Below are 17,054 nucleotides of genomic sequence, written 5' to 3' on the forward strand. Positions count from 1 at the left end.
GATAAATTAAGAACGCCTCAAAATGATTAAAAAGAAAGATAAGCTTTTTAACAGGTTCCTCGAACGCGTAACACTGATGACTGGGACATATTTCGGAGACACAGAAACAAAACTCATGCCTCATTACGACACACAAAGTGAAAATATCTTTACAGTTACTTCGATATCGGAAGAAAACAGAAATTGGACTTAATGTGAAGGAAAAATATTGAGCTACTAAATCGGGTACCAAAAAAATGCAGAGGTTGGCGAAATAACGCGGAACCACGAACTTAAACAAGGAGCTGAAATAGAGGAAGAATTTAATCACTACTACATGAATCTAGTCACTACTTGTCATTCTGCGGAGGTAGTAAATGGTATATCGAGAAATTCTGCGAGAATATATATGAATCCCACAACTGAGAGTGAAATAAATAACTTGTACAAATCTCTTAAGAACAGCTTAACGTGTGATATCGACAACATTCAAATCAGGTCAGTAAAGTACGTTCTTGACAACATACTGACACAGCTGCCGCATATTTATAATCTAGCTCTCTCGACAGGTGCTTTTCAAAAGAAAATGCCAATAGCAAAGTTATCACGATACTCAAGGGTGGAGAAAAAACACCTTGTCAAATTACAGGCCGAAATCTATGCTACCCGTGTTCACCAATGGTTTTGAACAAATAATGTACACTTGGATAATTGGGTTTGCCAAGAAATACAATTTGATTAGCCCCACCCAATTCAGATTTAGAAAATGCAGGTCTACAGAACTTGCCCTTGTCATGCAAAAAGAAATCATTCTAATAGCCTTCGATGAAAAACGCCTGATAGCTGCTATATATATCGACTTCTCAAAGGCGTTGGACCGTCTAAACCACTTAGCACTAACTAAAAACTTGAATTATTTGGACTTAAGAGGCACACTGCTCGCGCTTATAACGTCCTACCTATAACATAAAATACAATGTGTTTGCATTCAGGGAAATTTATCTACGTGCAAAGCAGTTAACCCAGGTGTCCCCCAAGGGAGCATACTTGGACCGCGTCTATTTAATTTCTATATAAATGACATTACACAAGGTAACCATGGCGCGGAGTATATAACTTATGCAGATGACACTATCTTGTTCGCAGACATCGTTAAGAAACTCTTCAAATTAATATTAATGAAGCTCTCCGCGATTTACACAAGTAAAGAATAATAAATTTTCTTGAAATTAAAATAGATAAAACAAAAGCCATTATCTTCAGACCTCGATCGTCCCCTGCAGCACCCACTTTGAATCTAATATTAGGAGAAATAATGTGTAGAAATTGTTGACTCAGTAGAGTCACTTGGTGTTGTTTTCCAAAAGTATATGTCTTGGGACATCCATGTTAGCGACGTTGCTACGCAAATTGCAAAGGCAGTAGGAATTCTGACGAAATTCAAGTTCCACTTAGCAACAGTCGTCAAATTTCGTATTCATACCGCAGTATTTTTTCACACCTTAATTACTGCTGTCCAGTATGGGGCACAACCTCGTTAACGAACCTCAACCAGTTCCTCATACTACTAAAGAAAGCACTTCATCATATTGCATGCATTGAAAAAACTGAGCACACAAAACCTCTATTCATAAAATACAATCTTGTAACTGTGCATAAATTGTACCCTTTAAATCTAGCCAGAAAATATGATTCAGACGGACTTCTACGTCCACTTTCAGAGTTGACACCACTCACAAGGTCTTATAATTCACGCAGTGATTATATCTGGAAGATGCCCTTTACATGTTAACAAAACAAGTGCTTCCTCACACGCTTCCAAAGCTGTTAAACGAACTTCATCAATACGGAATAACGCAACTGAGAACCGTGCAATCAAGGCATTTTTGTTGCGAAAGCTTGATCCGTTTCTTTTTTATAAAAAGCTACACATTATGTTCAATTTCATTCCAGATTTCTGTACTATTTTTTGCAATATTACAACTGTATAAAGCATGGGTGAATTTATTGTCATGAATGCCTTAGGGAATTACCATTGTTCAACGTGTACACCCGTACGTTTTTGTATTTCCACGCTCTCACTGTATGCCATGCAAACGGGGGCTCGAAGCTTCTCAAGTGGATAGATCCACTTTTTTTGAGCCCTCGTCTTCCACCAAAAAAAAAACAGATTTTTGGATGGAATGAAGTTTTGATTGATTGATTGATTGAACTGCTTAGCTTCCCTAGTTTTTTCACACCTCTTTAGCTTGCCTAATTCTCAGGCATTAGTTCAGATTTTGACAGAGAAAAATTCTGGTGATTGTACAGCTTTTAGTATGGATATCAAGGACTTGTATAGCTCCTTGCCGCAAGACGGGTTGTTAAATTTCGTAAATAGTGCATCAAGGAATAAGTGCAAGGTTCGGCTTTTATAGATATATGCGGTGTTTCCTCGGGTGCTGTTCTAGAAATTATTTCATTGTACTTAAAGTCAACGCTGGTTGGGTGGAGAAATGGCGTGTTTCAGAAGAAACCAGGAATTGGTATTGACTCAAGGGTCGCCCGTATTCTTAGTTATATTTGCCTGAGCAAGATTGACATGTTCTTAGAGAAGGCCTTGGGTGATTGACTTATTAAGGTATTTGGTTACGTTGATGAATACCTGCTTTTCTGTAATAAGGACGAATTTGATTCAGCTGCTACCTCAGTAAGCGTGCACTTTCAACTTAATGGAGGAGGATTCAAGTTTACGAAGGAATTGCCTCAGAGACGTGTAAAACAATTTCTAGACATTTTCTTGGACCTAGGGGAGTACTGTACTCCTCTAGATCTTCGAAGCACATGTTTAAGTTTCAATCCAAGCATTGCGAAGTATTGAAAAGCGGAATTTTCTTGTCGTATCGTAAGTCTTCTCACACCAGATCGTGCACGCACAAAATGAGCGCCACTTTTAATGCACAGGTCCGGTGCGTATAAGAAGCAGAGTATCCTATCGTAGCGGTGGCCACTGTGGCTGAACGCCTAAAGTCGATATCGAGGAGGATGCACGTGAGAACAGAAAACAGTAATAGCAAGAGAAGAGTAGTGGCTATTCCTTACATTCATTCAGTATCGCACAGGCTTACAAAAGTTGCAAGAAGATATGATGTTAATGTCGTTTTCACTGCTCTCAATAGCTTGGTAAGATATACGCTGCGTGCAGAGAAAAAAGGAGCAGATAAAAGGCAAAAAAAGACCATATTTGTCCAGCGAAGCACATCAAGAAGAACAATTTTACTGACTGTCGCATGGGTGTGGTACGTAATGTTCCTTTTAGCTGTGGCCATTTCCACGTAGGGCAAACGGGGCTGTGTACTAATGGGAGGTTAATGGAATATAAAAGGTCGTTAACCGGTGGATGGCCTTCTAATCTTTCCTTACATTGCCAAGACTGCACAGATTGTAACTGGACGCCTAAGTTAGACGAATGCGCAATATTGTACAGGCATATAAATGAAGATACGCGTCTTATGGTCGAGGCAAGGCATATCAATAATGGCGGAAGTGCGTGCGTGAGCCAGCCTTCGATTACCTTACACAAAAAAGAGATCAAATGCCTTCACAGTTACTCTCATGTAGACCGGCATGTGTACGCGATAGCCACGTGGTGTTATCTTTCCAGAGCACGCGCAGGTGAGTTTTGTGTGTTCTTTCTTTTTTTCGCCTCAGTGCTTCTCTCTGTTGATAGCCGGCGTTCTTGTTGTCCACTTCTCTTGCGTCCGGTCTGCACGCATTACCCATTCATTACATTATGAATCTTTACCAACTAGTTCACCTTTCTGTCGTTCTAAGCTTTGTGGTCTTCTAGCATGCAACCAAATTCATTCTCTGTATCTATGGGGAAACATGCTTACATCATTTGGAAACATGGATTAAAGCACAACTATAAAAGCGCGCATGCGTGCGATGACAGGATTTTCGAAATGGTAATAGCATTTTCGCGGATCTCAAAACAATCCTTGCATAGCGCATTGTTTTAGTGATCGACTGGTAATCAAAACTGCTGGTATTCAAAACTGGCCAAAACCCTTTGGCCAGTTTGGCATTCGAACTCAGGACATTTTGGTTGCAAACACGTTCTTCCATTCACTGTACCAGGGCAGTTCTATTGACGCGATAGCACAGGAGAAGGTTCTGCAGCTTTAAGGACGTTTGGCTGGGCATCTAGGGTTTTTAGGTTTAAAGTATTGTAATTGGCGTTACAAGCACTGGAACGTTATCTGCGGGAGTAAAATGAGTTTCCCGTTCTATGCGCCACAAGGCTATACATTAAAGAAAATAGCAAATCGGATGACTTGTGTGATTGAAACCAACGTACAAACACAAACACAGAAAAAAGACGACAACTATATGGACTCGCAAAAGTGTGTCACGCTACTTTCTCAATTGTGTTTCTGGTTGCATGATGCGATCATGGCAACGCCCAGCTTACTCCGCTTCTGCCTGTCAGGTATGCCACATTTTTGCCCTGTTCACGAATAAGTCGATGCGGAAATTAGAAGCCGAGAATCATATGCGCAAATCTTAAGCAGGTGTATTTATGAGATAAATTATAAACCTAAATACACTTGTCAGCAATGTGTCACAGGACATTAATGAATTACCAGCGTCTGCTCATCGTAAGATAGTGTCAGCAAGCCCTACTTACTAGTCAGACAAAACTACAGACTTTGTTACATTGTTCCATATAGTCACTATACTGCGCAGGAAACAGAGCAATATTGAAGCAAAGCAGTGCGGTCCACTAACGAACGGAATGCTTGCAGCTCACCACAGACAATGCCTTGCAGTACGTCACAGGATAGTCCGTGCTGTCGAAGCGTCCGTACTCATAAAAAACCCCGTACCGGTAATGTGCCCACTCGTGCACGAGTCTGTATGCTGAAATGCAAGAGATCCAGAGTAAACCTTCACCAATAACGGAATTGCTCCTTTTGAAGATTTATAACGAAAGTGTGCATTGAGCGCAACTAAGGTGTTTGCGTGACTGCATTTGCATTTTACGACAAAAAATAACCGTTTCCAAAGCACATCACATACAGAAAACATATATAGAATAAATACATACAGAATAAATAAATACATTTGGTTAAAACACGCTGGCGGGCTAGTTGGTTAGAATCCATGGTAGAGTGTATAAGCGCGACTGGACGAGGACGAAGAAAGAAACAGATACACAGACCCTTTTTATCTATTTATTTTTTTTGTATCTGTTTCTTTCTTCGTCCTCGTCCAGTCGCGCTTATACACTGTACCATGGAAATAAATACACCTAGCGATGCGAACGTGAAGCTCTCAGACGCGCAGTATGTTTGCGGCGTGGCTATTTCAGCACGCGCGCATTACGTCATCGGAGCACACCGTCGCTGTCTGCTATGTTTCTCTGCACTGCTATCATCGGGCTAACCGCGATGTGCCAGTTAGGGCCAATGGAACAACTGGCTAGGCCTGTAAGTGCCAGTACCAGCCTTAGATTTACTTTTCGCTTAAACTTTGCGGGCCTGAAATACCAAATAAAGGCCCATCGAACTTAAAACGTGTGACAGCCGCAGAGCCGCATAGCACACGACGAAAGTGGTCTACGATGACGCGATGCGCGAGCTTGTAAAATATTGAAGCCGCTAACGCATTGCGCATGTACGGTGCTTCGCTGTGGTATAGGTACGTGTCACCGATAGTACCATGCTGCTAAAGCCCCTTAAACATCGTGAAGTAGCGACAATCTGCTCTCCGCGTTCAGTCCTCGTCATTTCTCCCCTCTTTCACGCTATCCCCTCGGCCGTGGCGCCGCCTACACCTTTCGAGCATAGCATACGAAGCAACACAGAACAGCAACGGCGCCAACATACGCTCCTCGCCACTCCGCAGACTCCTCTCAAGCGAAAATGGCGCTTAAGCACGACTGTAGACAAACGAAGCTGACGCGAGGGCCCACGTGATGCTATCTGGCCAATAGCGACGCGGCGTCGGCCGCGGCCAGAATGCACGAGTAGAGAGCGGCATTCTTCAATGCGTGGCGCTACTTTACGGGGTTTAAGGGGTTTTACGTGCGGCTAACAGCGCTTGATAATTTTAAGGTAGCCCCTCTCTCCTCCCCGCGGCGCTTTCTTCCTCGATTCTCCTCGCGCAACCGCTGCGATCACTGCCCTCGGCACGCTCTTTCTCCTTGGTTCCCGCGGACGGGCCACAGTATTCAATGGAGGCGCATAATTTTGGTCCACCTGCGCGCCCACATGGTATAGAAAATTTTGGAAACTGATGAGAACAGCATCGAGAATGCTGAATGTAACCTTTATGAGCAGTTTTGTTTCTTAATAAAGCGGTATGAAAAGGGCATACTGATGTAAAAAGAGCTGTGAGGCGAGTTCTATACTCCAGAACTTTTTCCGGCCACATAAAAAGATGCTCTACACTGTGGATCTTATCTAGTATTTCTTGTGGAACATCCCTCTGTGATGACGATTATGTGTGGTGTTTTACGGCGCAAGTGCTAGGTTTGGCCAAAGAGCGCCATGACAAGTGGTAGTGTTAACGATGTATTATGGAAGATGTGACTTGGCTGTAAAGTGGCCTAAAAATTGTCTCTGTTAAGTGCGTAAAATCTACGTGCTATAAAATTTTGGCGATGACCAATGACAAATACTATGAACATTAAAATCCATCGTGGAAGAATGATGCATTGTTTAAAATATGCGAGATGTTAAATTGCTTATAGCACTACTGCCTCGCCAGAGCCCTTGAACCACAAGGGCCTAGAGGCATGTGCTATTCAAAATAATTATCACAGCGGCATCTTCTAAAGAGAGGAAGCGCTACGAACGTGTGGGGCTAATAACATGCAATACATCTTTCAAAAGACCTAGGACGGCGTTGGTGTCAAAGAGGGGTTCTGGACCAAGTAACGTAACAGGATGAAGGGGGATGTGCTGCCGGTATGCGAAGAGAAAATGTTTCTTTCTTTCACATTCGGCTTCGCGACACTTCAGTAGGACGTGGAGGGCGGTCAGCCTCTCCCCGCATCTACCACAGCTTGGAGGCTCGTTTCCCGTGAGTAAAAAGTTATTTGCGCCAAAAGTGTGTCCTATTCGTGGATGGCAGAATGGGGCATCTGTCCGGCAGGATTTTGTTACAGGAGGCCAGAAACCTAATTGTGGCTTTATTACATGCAGTTTATTATTTATTTCTTTATCCCCCAGGCGTTGCCAGTGGTTTTGTAGTTTCCATCTTAAGAAAGGCTTCAGGTCTGTGACAGGAACCGAAGATAAAATTCATGCAATGAAATTGATGTGGCCATCTGGTTGGCCAGAACGCTTCCCTCGATGCCCCTATGTCCAGGCACCCAGTATATAATCACATATTGGTTACATATATAGGCTTTACACAGTGCGGAGTAGAGCTCATTAAATACTGGATTTTTGTGAGAACAGAAAGACATCAAGGCCTTCACAACACTGAGGGAGTCCGTATATATAACTGATTTCTGGAGTTGTGATTAATTTATGTGCTTTACGGCCGACATCAGAGCGTAGGCCTCAGGCGCAAAGTTACTAGTTTCCGGGTGCAGTACGTCGGATTCCGAGAAGGATGGACCGGCGGCTGCATAGGACAACCCGTCGTGTGACTTCGATGCGTCCGTTCAGAACTCCGTGCAGCAGTATTTGTGCTGGAGTTCCTGGAAATGCATTTGCATTCCAATTTCTTGAGCATGCTTTGTGACTTCCACGAAGGATATATTGCATTGTAGGAGCTCCCACTCCCAAGGAGGTGGCAGCTTGGCTGGATGCATTAGGCGAAGCTCGAGGAGTGGAACGTGCATTTCTTCACTAAGCTCCCTCACACGCAGCGAGAAAGGCTGTCTTACGGAGGGACGATTGCGAAAGAGTGTAGCATATGTCATGTAATAAATGGTATTAAAACAGGGATGTTGAGGATTTGAGTGGACTTCCAGAAAATATGTTTGGCTGATGTATGTTCTCTGCAGATGAAGTGACCACTCATTTGACTCTACATATAAACTTTGTATGGGACTCCTTCTGAAAGCACCAGTGGCCAGTCGGATTCCTAGATGGTTGACTGGGTCTAGCATCTTTAGTGCGCTCGGGGCGGCAGAGTGATAAATCACGGCGGCATAGTCTAGTCGTGATCGAATGAGGCTTTTGTAGAGATTCATCAGGCACTTCCTATTATACCCCATGTAGTCTGGGATAGAAGTGTAATTATGTTCATTGTTTTAGACATTTTTCTTCACGATGTTTAATGTGGGGGATGAAAGTGAGTATGTAGTGAAGTATGACACCTAGAAATTTGTGCTCTTTGTTTACACGTATCTGTTGTCCACGCAGTTCTAGGCAAGGATCTGGGATAAGTCCTCTTTTTCTTGTATAAAGAAAACAAGAGCTTTTGTTAGGATTGATCTTAAATCCATTCCTGTCTGCCTACATTGACACTTTGTTCAGGCCATGCTGTACCTGTCTCTCGCAGACTGCGAGGTTACAAGATTTGAAAGCTATTTGAATGTCATCCACGTAGACAGAGTAAAAGATGGCGGGTGGTAATGAAGCATGAAGCGTGTTCATCTTCATGATAAAGAGCGTGCAGCTAAGCATGCCTCCTTGGGGTACACCCGTTTCTTGCGTAAAAGGACGTGAGAGGGCATTGCCGACTTTTACCCGGAAGGTAGGATTTGACAGACAGCTTTCTATTATATTAAGCATATTACCGTGTATGCCCATTTCTTACAGGTCTCTTAAGAATCCGTAACGCCACGTTGTGTCATATGCCTTTTCCATATCGAGAAATATCTATAGGAAGAACTGTTTATGTATAAATGCGTCCCGGATATTTCCTTCAACACGTACGAGATGATCGGTGTGGAGCGCCCTTCTCGGAAGCCGCACTGATAAGGATAAAGCATTTTGCTCTGTTCAAGAAAATGAATGAGTCAGCGATTTATCATTTTTTTCAAACACCTTACGAATGCAACTTTTGAGGGCTATCGGGCGGTAACTTGCCACTGAGGAAGGGTCTTTGCTTGTTTCAAAACAGGGACCTCAATGGCTTCCTTCCATGTGCTTAGAAGGTACCCTGCATCCCAGATGGTGTTGAAAAGTGTGAGTAGTGTAACTTGGGTGTCATTGTGTAAGTTTTTGAGCATTTCATACACGATTCTATCAGATCCTGGTGCGGAGCTCTTGCACGTTCTCAAGGCAGCTCTCAATTCGGCAATACTAAATGTACGGTTGCAAGGCTCATTCGCCCGACATTTTCTTTTAAATGGCTTACGTTCTTCTGTTTGTTTATATTTCAGGAAGGATTGCGAATAATGATTTGAACTTGATACGCTCTCAAAGTGCTCCCCAAGTGAGTCTGCCTGATCTTGCAGTGTATCGCCCTGTTTATTTACCAGAGGGAGTGAGTACGCTTCTCGACCTCCAATTCTATTTACCCTGTTCCAGACTTTGGCCTCATCTGTAAACGAGTTAATACTCGATAAAATGTTCTGCCAACTTTCTCTTCTGGCCTGCCTGTGGGTTCTCCTGCCTTGAGATCTTACTTTCTTAAAGTTGATAAGATTCTCTGCAGTGGGGGAAGAGCGTAGCAGCCCCCACGCTTTGTTCTGTTTCTTACGAGCGATCCTACATTCGTCGTTCCACCACGGGACACGCCATCTGCATGCCAAGCCACTTCCTTCTGATATGCATTTTGATGCGGCATCTATTATGAGCGCTGTAAAATACTCCACAGCCGCATCAATTTCAAAAGAAGACATATCAGCCCATGAGTTGCTAGATAGAGTTCGAAATTTCTCCCAGTCGACTGTATCAATCTTCCACCTAGGATCTTGTGGGGGAAATTTGTTTCCTTTAGATGTTCTTAGCGGTACGGGGAAGTGATCGCTCCCGTGAGGATTGCTCGTAACTTCCCATTTGTGTTCGGGCAGTATAGACCCGGAAACTATACGAAGATCTATTGAAGAAAATGTTCTGTTTGCGAGAGAATAATATGTGGGTGCCTTCTCATTCAGCAGACACGCACCAGAAGAGAGAAGGAACTGTTCAACAAGACAACCTCGCGCATATATGCGAGAGTCGCCCCACAGGCAGTTGTGCGCATTGAAATCCCCAAGCACAACGAAAGGTTCTGGCAATTCATCTATGAAGGACTGAAATTCATGTTTAGGTAATTTGTAATGTGGGGGTATGTAGAGCGAGCAGATAGTGATAAGTTTGCTGAGAACAGCACGAACCGCCGCTGTTTCAAGGGGCGTTTGTAGCGGCGAACGTTGACACGCTATGCCTTTCTGAATAACAATGGCAACACCGCCCGATGATGCGAGAGCATCATCGCGTTCTCTGCGAAACGGAACATACTGTAGGAGGAAATTTGTGTGTTTCGATTTTAAGTGCGTTTCCTGTACACACAGCACTTTTGGATTGTGTTTGTGGATGAGTTCCTGCACGTCATCAAGGTTTCTAAGAAGACCTCTGACGTTCCATTGAATTATTTGTGTATCCATATTGGAGGTCAATAGGTGCTGTGTCTACAGAAATAGAAGTAGTGATTATGGAATTGCAGAGAATAAATTACAGAGCCCTTTCGAGGCCCTGTAACGGGAGTTCTGCCCTTTCTGGAGCGTCCGAGGGAGCCTCGCCGCTCCTTAGGCGATTGGTGCGCCTTGAGGATAGGTGTTGTGTCCATTGCCTCTAGTGAGGCTCCGGACACGTGCTCTTGCGAGCGAGAAGATTTCAGGGTGAATCCCGCATTGGAGGGCAAGACCCCTGCGTCCACCAGCGCGGAGGTCGATGAGGCTCCCTGAGGGATTTGGCTGCTCCGGCTGTTGCCACCGCTGGAAGGGACCTAGGAAGTTGAGGCAGCCTCGGCTGCGCCCACCTTCGGGGTCGATGGTCCCTTCTCCTCGGTTGATGGAGCAGCGCTTGCTGCAACCGCCGCGGGAGCAGACGGCGTAACTGCCGACTCACTGACTGTGGGCCGGACAGCCGCCGGAGGCCGTTGTGATGCTGCCCCCTGACGTGTCACATCGGCAAAGCTTTTCTTGGGCAGGTATGAAACCCGCCTACGTGCATCTTTGAAAGTGATATTTTCCTTGACTTTAATTGTAACAATTTCCTTTTCTTTCTTCCAGGATGGGCACGACCGCGAGTACGCGGCGCGCTCCCCATCACAATTTACACAGCGCAGAGCGTTCTCACAAGTTTCAGTGATGTGTTCTTTGGCACTGCATTTAGCACAAGTTTGGCGGCCTCGGCAGCTCTGCGAGCTGTGGCCGAAGCGCTGGCATTTGAAACATCGGAGTGGATTAGGTACGTAAGGCCTGACACGGAGCTTGATGCACCCGGCCTCGATTGATTCGGGCAGGACACTTGAATTGAAGGTGAGAATTAGCTGTTTGGTTGCAATTTCTTTGCCATCACGCCTGATATTTATTCTTTTCACATTAACAATATTTTGCTCATTGAAGCCCTCTAGGAGCTCTGCCTCTGTCAGCTGAAGCAGGTCATCATCTGAGACAACGCCGCGTGTAGTGTTCATAGTGCGGTGCGGAGTCACTGTCACTTGAAAGTCACCAAAAGACACTAGATTGGGTAGCTTTTCGTATTGTTTCAGGTCACGGAGCTCCAAAAGGAGATCTTCACTTGCCATCCTTGATGTCTTGTAACCTGGACCAAGAGCCTCAGTTAAAGACTTCGAAACTAGAAATGGGGAGATTGTGCGTACTTGTGTATCTGACGTTTCCGAATGAATGACCTGAAATTGTGGGAAGTTGGGTCTTTGCCGTCCAAAAACTGAAATACATCTTCGGTGCGCCCTCTTTTCTGAGGGTGATCTGGGAGGGGAGGGAAGGAACTAGCCATAGAATAATGTAATTTTCGGCAATAACGCCAACCACCCACCGTGGAGCCCTACAAGGAGACGTTACAGGGACTGTAAAAACAGGTCCTGCAAACGCCAGCTGCACGTTATCACTATAACCAAATGTGAGATAACTTAGGTTGGTTATTCGCACAACTTTGCTGCCTGGAAATATTGGAAGTAAACGGAAGCTAGGAGAAGATAGGAAATATGAAAAAGTAAGAGAAGACGAAGGCTGGAGGGAGAGAGAGACAGGAAAAGGCAACTACCAATTTCCCCCGGGTGGGTCAGTCCGGGGGTGCCGTCTACGTGAAACCGAGGCCAAAGGGGTGTGTTGCCTCCGCCGGGGGGCCTTAAAGGTCCGAACACCCAGCATTGGCTCAACCCCCAGGATCCCCTTTTCCCCGGACACGGCTAAGCCACACACGCTTAAACGCAGGAGGGTCCAACCCTCGTGTGCTCGGGTACGTGGTGTCGCAACACACCAAACGCCTGCTGACGCAGACGCCCCTGCGGGGCATCCCTCTGTGTTTGGCTTTCTGATTCATCTTGCCTGTGTGCGCATGTGCACCGCAGGTATTCAGCGTGCTTTCTTATAATAATTAGTAGCGAGTGCATAATGCGTCCGTATGTATGCTTTCTCTTTAGTGCGATCAAGTGTCCGCGATTATGTGAACACTCCTTGCACATTGCAAACATAGCCTGCAACGCTTGCTCCACCGAGGCAGCTGAGCTCAGGAGAAAAATGGCGCCAACAAAAAAGTAAAACACTAGCGAAACGCCAGATCCGCGCGTTTCCAAGGCCAACGGCAAGGGGACCAGTCGTCGTGTACAAAAACCGGAGCAAAACACGTTTCCGCGGGTAGGATGCGCAAGAGGAGAGGAAGAGGCGAGGACGTCGCGCGGCGGTGGCGGTGGAGTTCAAATTATCTTTGCCTGCACGAACATTTGTTGATCAATTGCAAAGACTGATGAGCTGATTAGACAAGAACGGAGGATAAGCGAAGATTAACTGACAGAGCGTGTGGAGATTGGTTCACACCACAATTCATGTACATCTCAGTTATCGGCTCTTGTGTGCGCAATGAATGCCAAGATTATAGAAATCACTGCCAGAAGACGGAGAAGTTCGGCGCTGCCTTGACTCATCTGATCCGGTATCATAATGAGGGTGACTTCTCGGCAATCGTCACCGGGGACGAATCAAGGTGCCACTATTGTGAGCGTCAAACACGACAGCTATGCTTACAGTCGAAACATTCAAATTCACCACCCCCAAATAAAGCAAAGGCCGTCATTTCTGCCAGAAAAGTGTTGTTGACTTCTCTTTTAGATCCTCAGGGGCCACTGCTGATTGAATTTGCTAAACCTAGAGAGACTATCAATCGTTTCCGATATCGCGAAACACCGGATCGGCTGCATGTCCCAATCAAGAACAAATGGCGCTGAAAACAGATGAATGGGGTCACCTTGCTCCACGACAATGCCCGTCCCCACGTCGCTGCGGCGGTTAACACTAAACTCGCAAACTTAAAGTGGGAAACGTTTCAACATCCGCAATACAGCCCAGACCTGTCGCCTTGCCACTTCCACATATTGGAGCAATTAAATAACCAGCTCAAGGGAGCCAGGTTCGTGTCGGACGATGTCGCGAAAGAGTCAGTTACGGACTCTTTGGAGCAGCAACCCGAGAAGCTTTGTGAGACGGGAATCGCGCGACTCGTTAGTAAGTGGGACGCATATCTAAATGCTCATGGATCAATCAATCAAGTCCTTATTTCCAACGACAGTTGGGGGTCCCTTAGGCGAAAAGCAGCAGTAACACCACTTGAAAATGCCTAAAGGCCACGTACATGACAGCGGTATTACTATTCATACGTTCAAAAACAAACTTACAGTAATCGAGTCAAAAATGCAGTTTAACAAAAATTAGGAAGATGTTGTGCAAATAAAACAATGGAAAAATAGAACAAATAAAGTCAATATATAAGTGCACTCCAGAAGAGTTGTACATTATAGTTCAAATATTCAATGTTCACGTGAACACACATCATAAAATGACGAAAATAAACGTCTTACAAAGAGTGATGAAACATACTTGATCATGTTCGGGCAGTATAAAAGACATTAGACAAGAGTTAAAAAACATTCACGCATTTCTTGTTTGTAAACGTAGAAAAGTTGGCATCTTTCTCTTCATATTTATTAAAGGGACACTAAAGTGAAAAATGATTTCTTCTGCATCAGTGAATTACCGTTGTACAACACCAAAAACAACGCTCTTGTAACGATAAGACGTTTGGTAAGCCAGAAAAAGCGCAAGAACGAAATACGGGTGGCGATGCATACTTAAGTTCCCGCGCCTAAGGGCTGTGACGTCTTGGATTTTGATGGCATCTTCTAGGGCCCACTAGTTATATATAGCGGTGCAGATTGACTACATTGTGTTTTAAAGGAACCAAATAATAAACATGGCAAGTTTCGGGAAGATTTATTCAGCCAACGCGGCCCATATCCGAAAACATACTTTGGTATCCCTGACGTCACGCCGGCGTACAGGAGCTGAGGTTGCGGCGCGAAATTCAAATACTGATACTTGGACCTTCATTTTCTCACCTAATAATCAAACATTTTTTTTAAATGACGGCCTGCAGGGTTCGCAAACAATGCATCATTAGTTTAAACTGATTTATTGTTTCGCTTTAGTGTCCCTTTAAGTAGGGACGGCAGTGTGAATCTAAGAGACTGCAAAAAATAGGTCGTGCGGGAACGGGGAACAAGCCACTTGTCGGTACTGCGGGTGCGTGAATCAGTGTAATACATGCTTACATGAGATAAACCTTTAATAAACACTTTGAATTCTTCGTTTCGAAAGAAATAAGCATACATTAAACGAAAATCGAACATGCGTTTCGCACTGAATATTTTATAGCCGGTAAACAATGTAACTGTAGAACTAATGCGCGGGACGTTTGCAATATACCGAAGTGCTCTTTTCTGCAATAGGTGAATTGTATTTATTTTACTAAGGGTTGTGGTGCCCCAGACTAACAGGCAGTAATTTATATGAAAAAAAAAACAGAGCATGATAAATCTGAGTTTCGCACTTTCTGGAAGAAAGTGCCTAAATCGTGACAGAACACCAGCAGCACACGATAACGATTTAGTCAGTGGTTCAATAGGACACGCCCATGTCATATGAGCAGAAAAGTCACGCCTGGAAGATTATGTTTCTCCACTATTTCGACGGGTATTCCCTCAAGCGTTAATGATTGCTTCACGTAGACTTCAGTGCCTCGAGATCTGAAAACGACGGCTTTTGTTTTTTTCGCATTTATTCGTAGGCATTAGCAGTGGACCCTTGCAGCACATCTGAAAGTACACTTTGAGTTCTCGCAACAATAACGACGATAAAATAAGGACAATAAAATAAAGCACGCCGTTTGTCGTATATTCGTATTGACTCATTTTCATTCGACTTGCCCTCGTATATTTTGCAGAACTACTGCTTTCTATATGGCCTCTCTTTCGCGACTAAATTGCGGTGCAATTACTCACAATACACGACCGGTGACAGCCGCTTCTACGCGATACATTGAAACAAAGAACAGCCTCATTCAGATTTTTCCCTCGCGGTTTATGTGAAAAAATGTAGGCAAGATTTTATAACGACAACGTTTCATTAAAATACGCGTCCTACACTTGTTTATGGCCTTTACATTTTTCTTTATTTTCTTTAACGTGCCAAAACCACTTTCAGATTATGAAGCACGCCGTATTAGGTATCTTCGGAAATTTGGAGTACCTGGGGTTTTTTAACGTGCACCTAAATCTAAGTACAGAAGTGTGTTCACATTTCATCCCTATTGAAATGTTGCCGCAGTAGTCGGGATTCGATCCCGCCACCTCGTGCTTAGCAGTGCAACACCATAACCACTAAGCAATGTAGGGGTTGGAGGACGGGCTCCGGGATGAAAAACCCAACTTGGGAGGATTTATTCTACATTCTATACAGGGAAGTGAGCGTCAGGTAGCCGTCGTACAGTCATTACGGGCCGGCAGCAACTCGGACGCTGCGGCCCGCGGCAAGAAGTTCGAGAGAGGTGAATCAGGGAATGTCCCAGAATGCTCAGGTCTCTCTGGAAGGCTTCTTATAAACCCTTCAAGCACTGTAAGTCACGTCATGTTTGACCAATGGGAGAGTCCGCTCCGATGACGCCACTTTCAGCCAATGGAAGGCGCCCGTGTCGCGGTGTCACACCTGGCGGCTCTCTGTGGTCTTGCCTCGCAGACTGGCAATGCACTTCTAACGAGGAGAAGAGGAGGGCTGCTCATGCTCCATTGTCCGAGGTCCACCTGCTAATCCCGGCGGCGCACGAACTTGTTGGCACGGGAACTTGTTGCCTTAAACTTGTTTGCTCGGCCGCTCCTCTGGAATGTGCTTTCCTGCTTCGGCATTCCTCAATTAGCTGTGCTGCGACTCGAAGTGGTTTGGGGAACTCGAAGTAATCGCAGGAAACAGCTCCATATCTAACAGCTCGTCCTCGCCCCGGTTGTTCTGAATGGCCGGTGAACTCAATTCGCTGGCCATGAGGAACGCTGAAAGAAGCTGCAGGGTACTGGGGTCGAGCCTCGTTTGACAACCCTCGGGATCCTGGGCCCTGGAGAACATACGTCAAACAAATCAAACAACACAGCGCTGCACCACGCGTAAGCGCAGGCTCTTCACCCCTGACTCGCCAGGCTATTACTGAGTCAAAATCAACCCTGATCTTTTAGTTCCCCAATTTTGACAAAGCAGTTCCAACCACCCTTCCAAACAGCTATCCATTTCTCCTCGATTGCCGACAAGACCAGACTACTATTGTTGTTGCAAAACAAAAGGGTCGTTGACGATGCAAACAACAAATGAAAACAGCCGAACATAAGTGGCCTAACTACATGAACAGCATGTTTCCAATCTATCGCAGTGGCGTACTTATCGCACGTAATGGTGCCACTGAACAATCTGGTCAACCTCACAAGTACGTAATCACAAGCGCACTAGCCTTGTGGTCACTAAACAAAACGCGTACTTGCGCTGTAGGCAAACTTTTCACTTACGCTTACTCAGGTTTCTTCCCTGAAAGTCCTACAGGACACGTGACATAAACGAACAATTAAACTCGAGGGACTTACACACT

General features: G+C 44.9%; 1 protein-coding gene across 2 annotated transcripts in view; it reads right to left on the bottom strand.

Annotated features, from left to right (window-relative positions):
• Positions 1 to 17,054, bottom strand: part of LOC135897124 (calcium-activated chloride channel regulator 1-like) — a 594,363-nt gene that overhangs the window by 277,760 nt on the left and 299,549 nt on the right. For both annotated transcript variants that reach the window (XM_065425694.2, XM_065425692.2), the window contains exon 6: positions 4,772 to 4,881. In XM_065425694.2, the coding sequence (XP_065281766.2) occupies positions 4,772 to 4,881 (110 nt within the window). The remainder of the gene's footprint in view (positions 1 to 4,771; positions 4,882 to 17,054) is intronic.

The sequence above is a fragment of the Dermacentor albipictus genome, chromosome 6 (assembly GCF_038994185.2).
Source record: "Dermacentor albipictus isolate Rhodes 1998 colony chromosome 6, USDA_Dalb.pri_finalv2, whole genome shotgun sequence".
NCBI classification, from domain to species: domain Eukaryota; kingdom Metazoa; phylum Arthropoda; class Arachnida; order Ixodida; family Ixodidae; genus Dermacentor; species Dermacentor albipictus.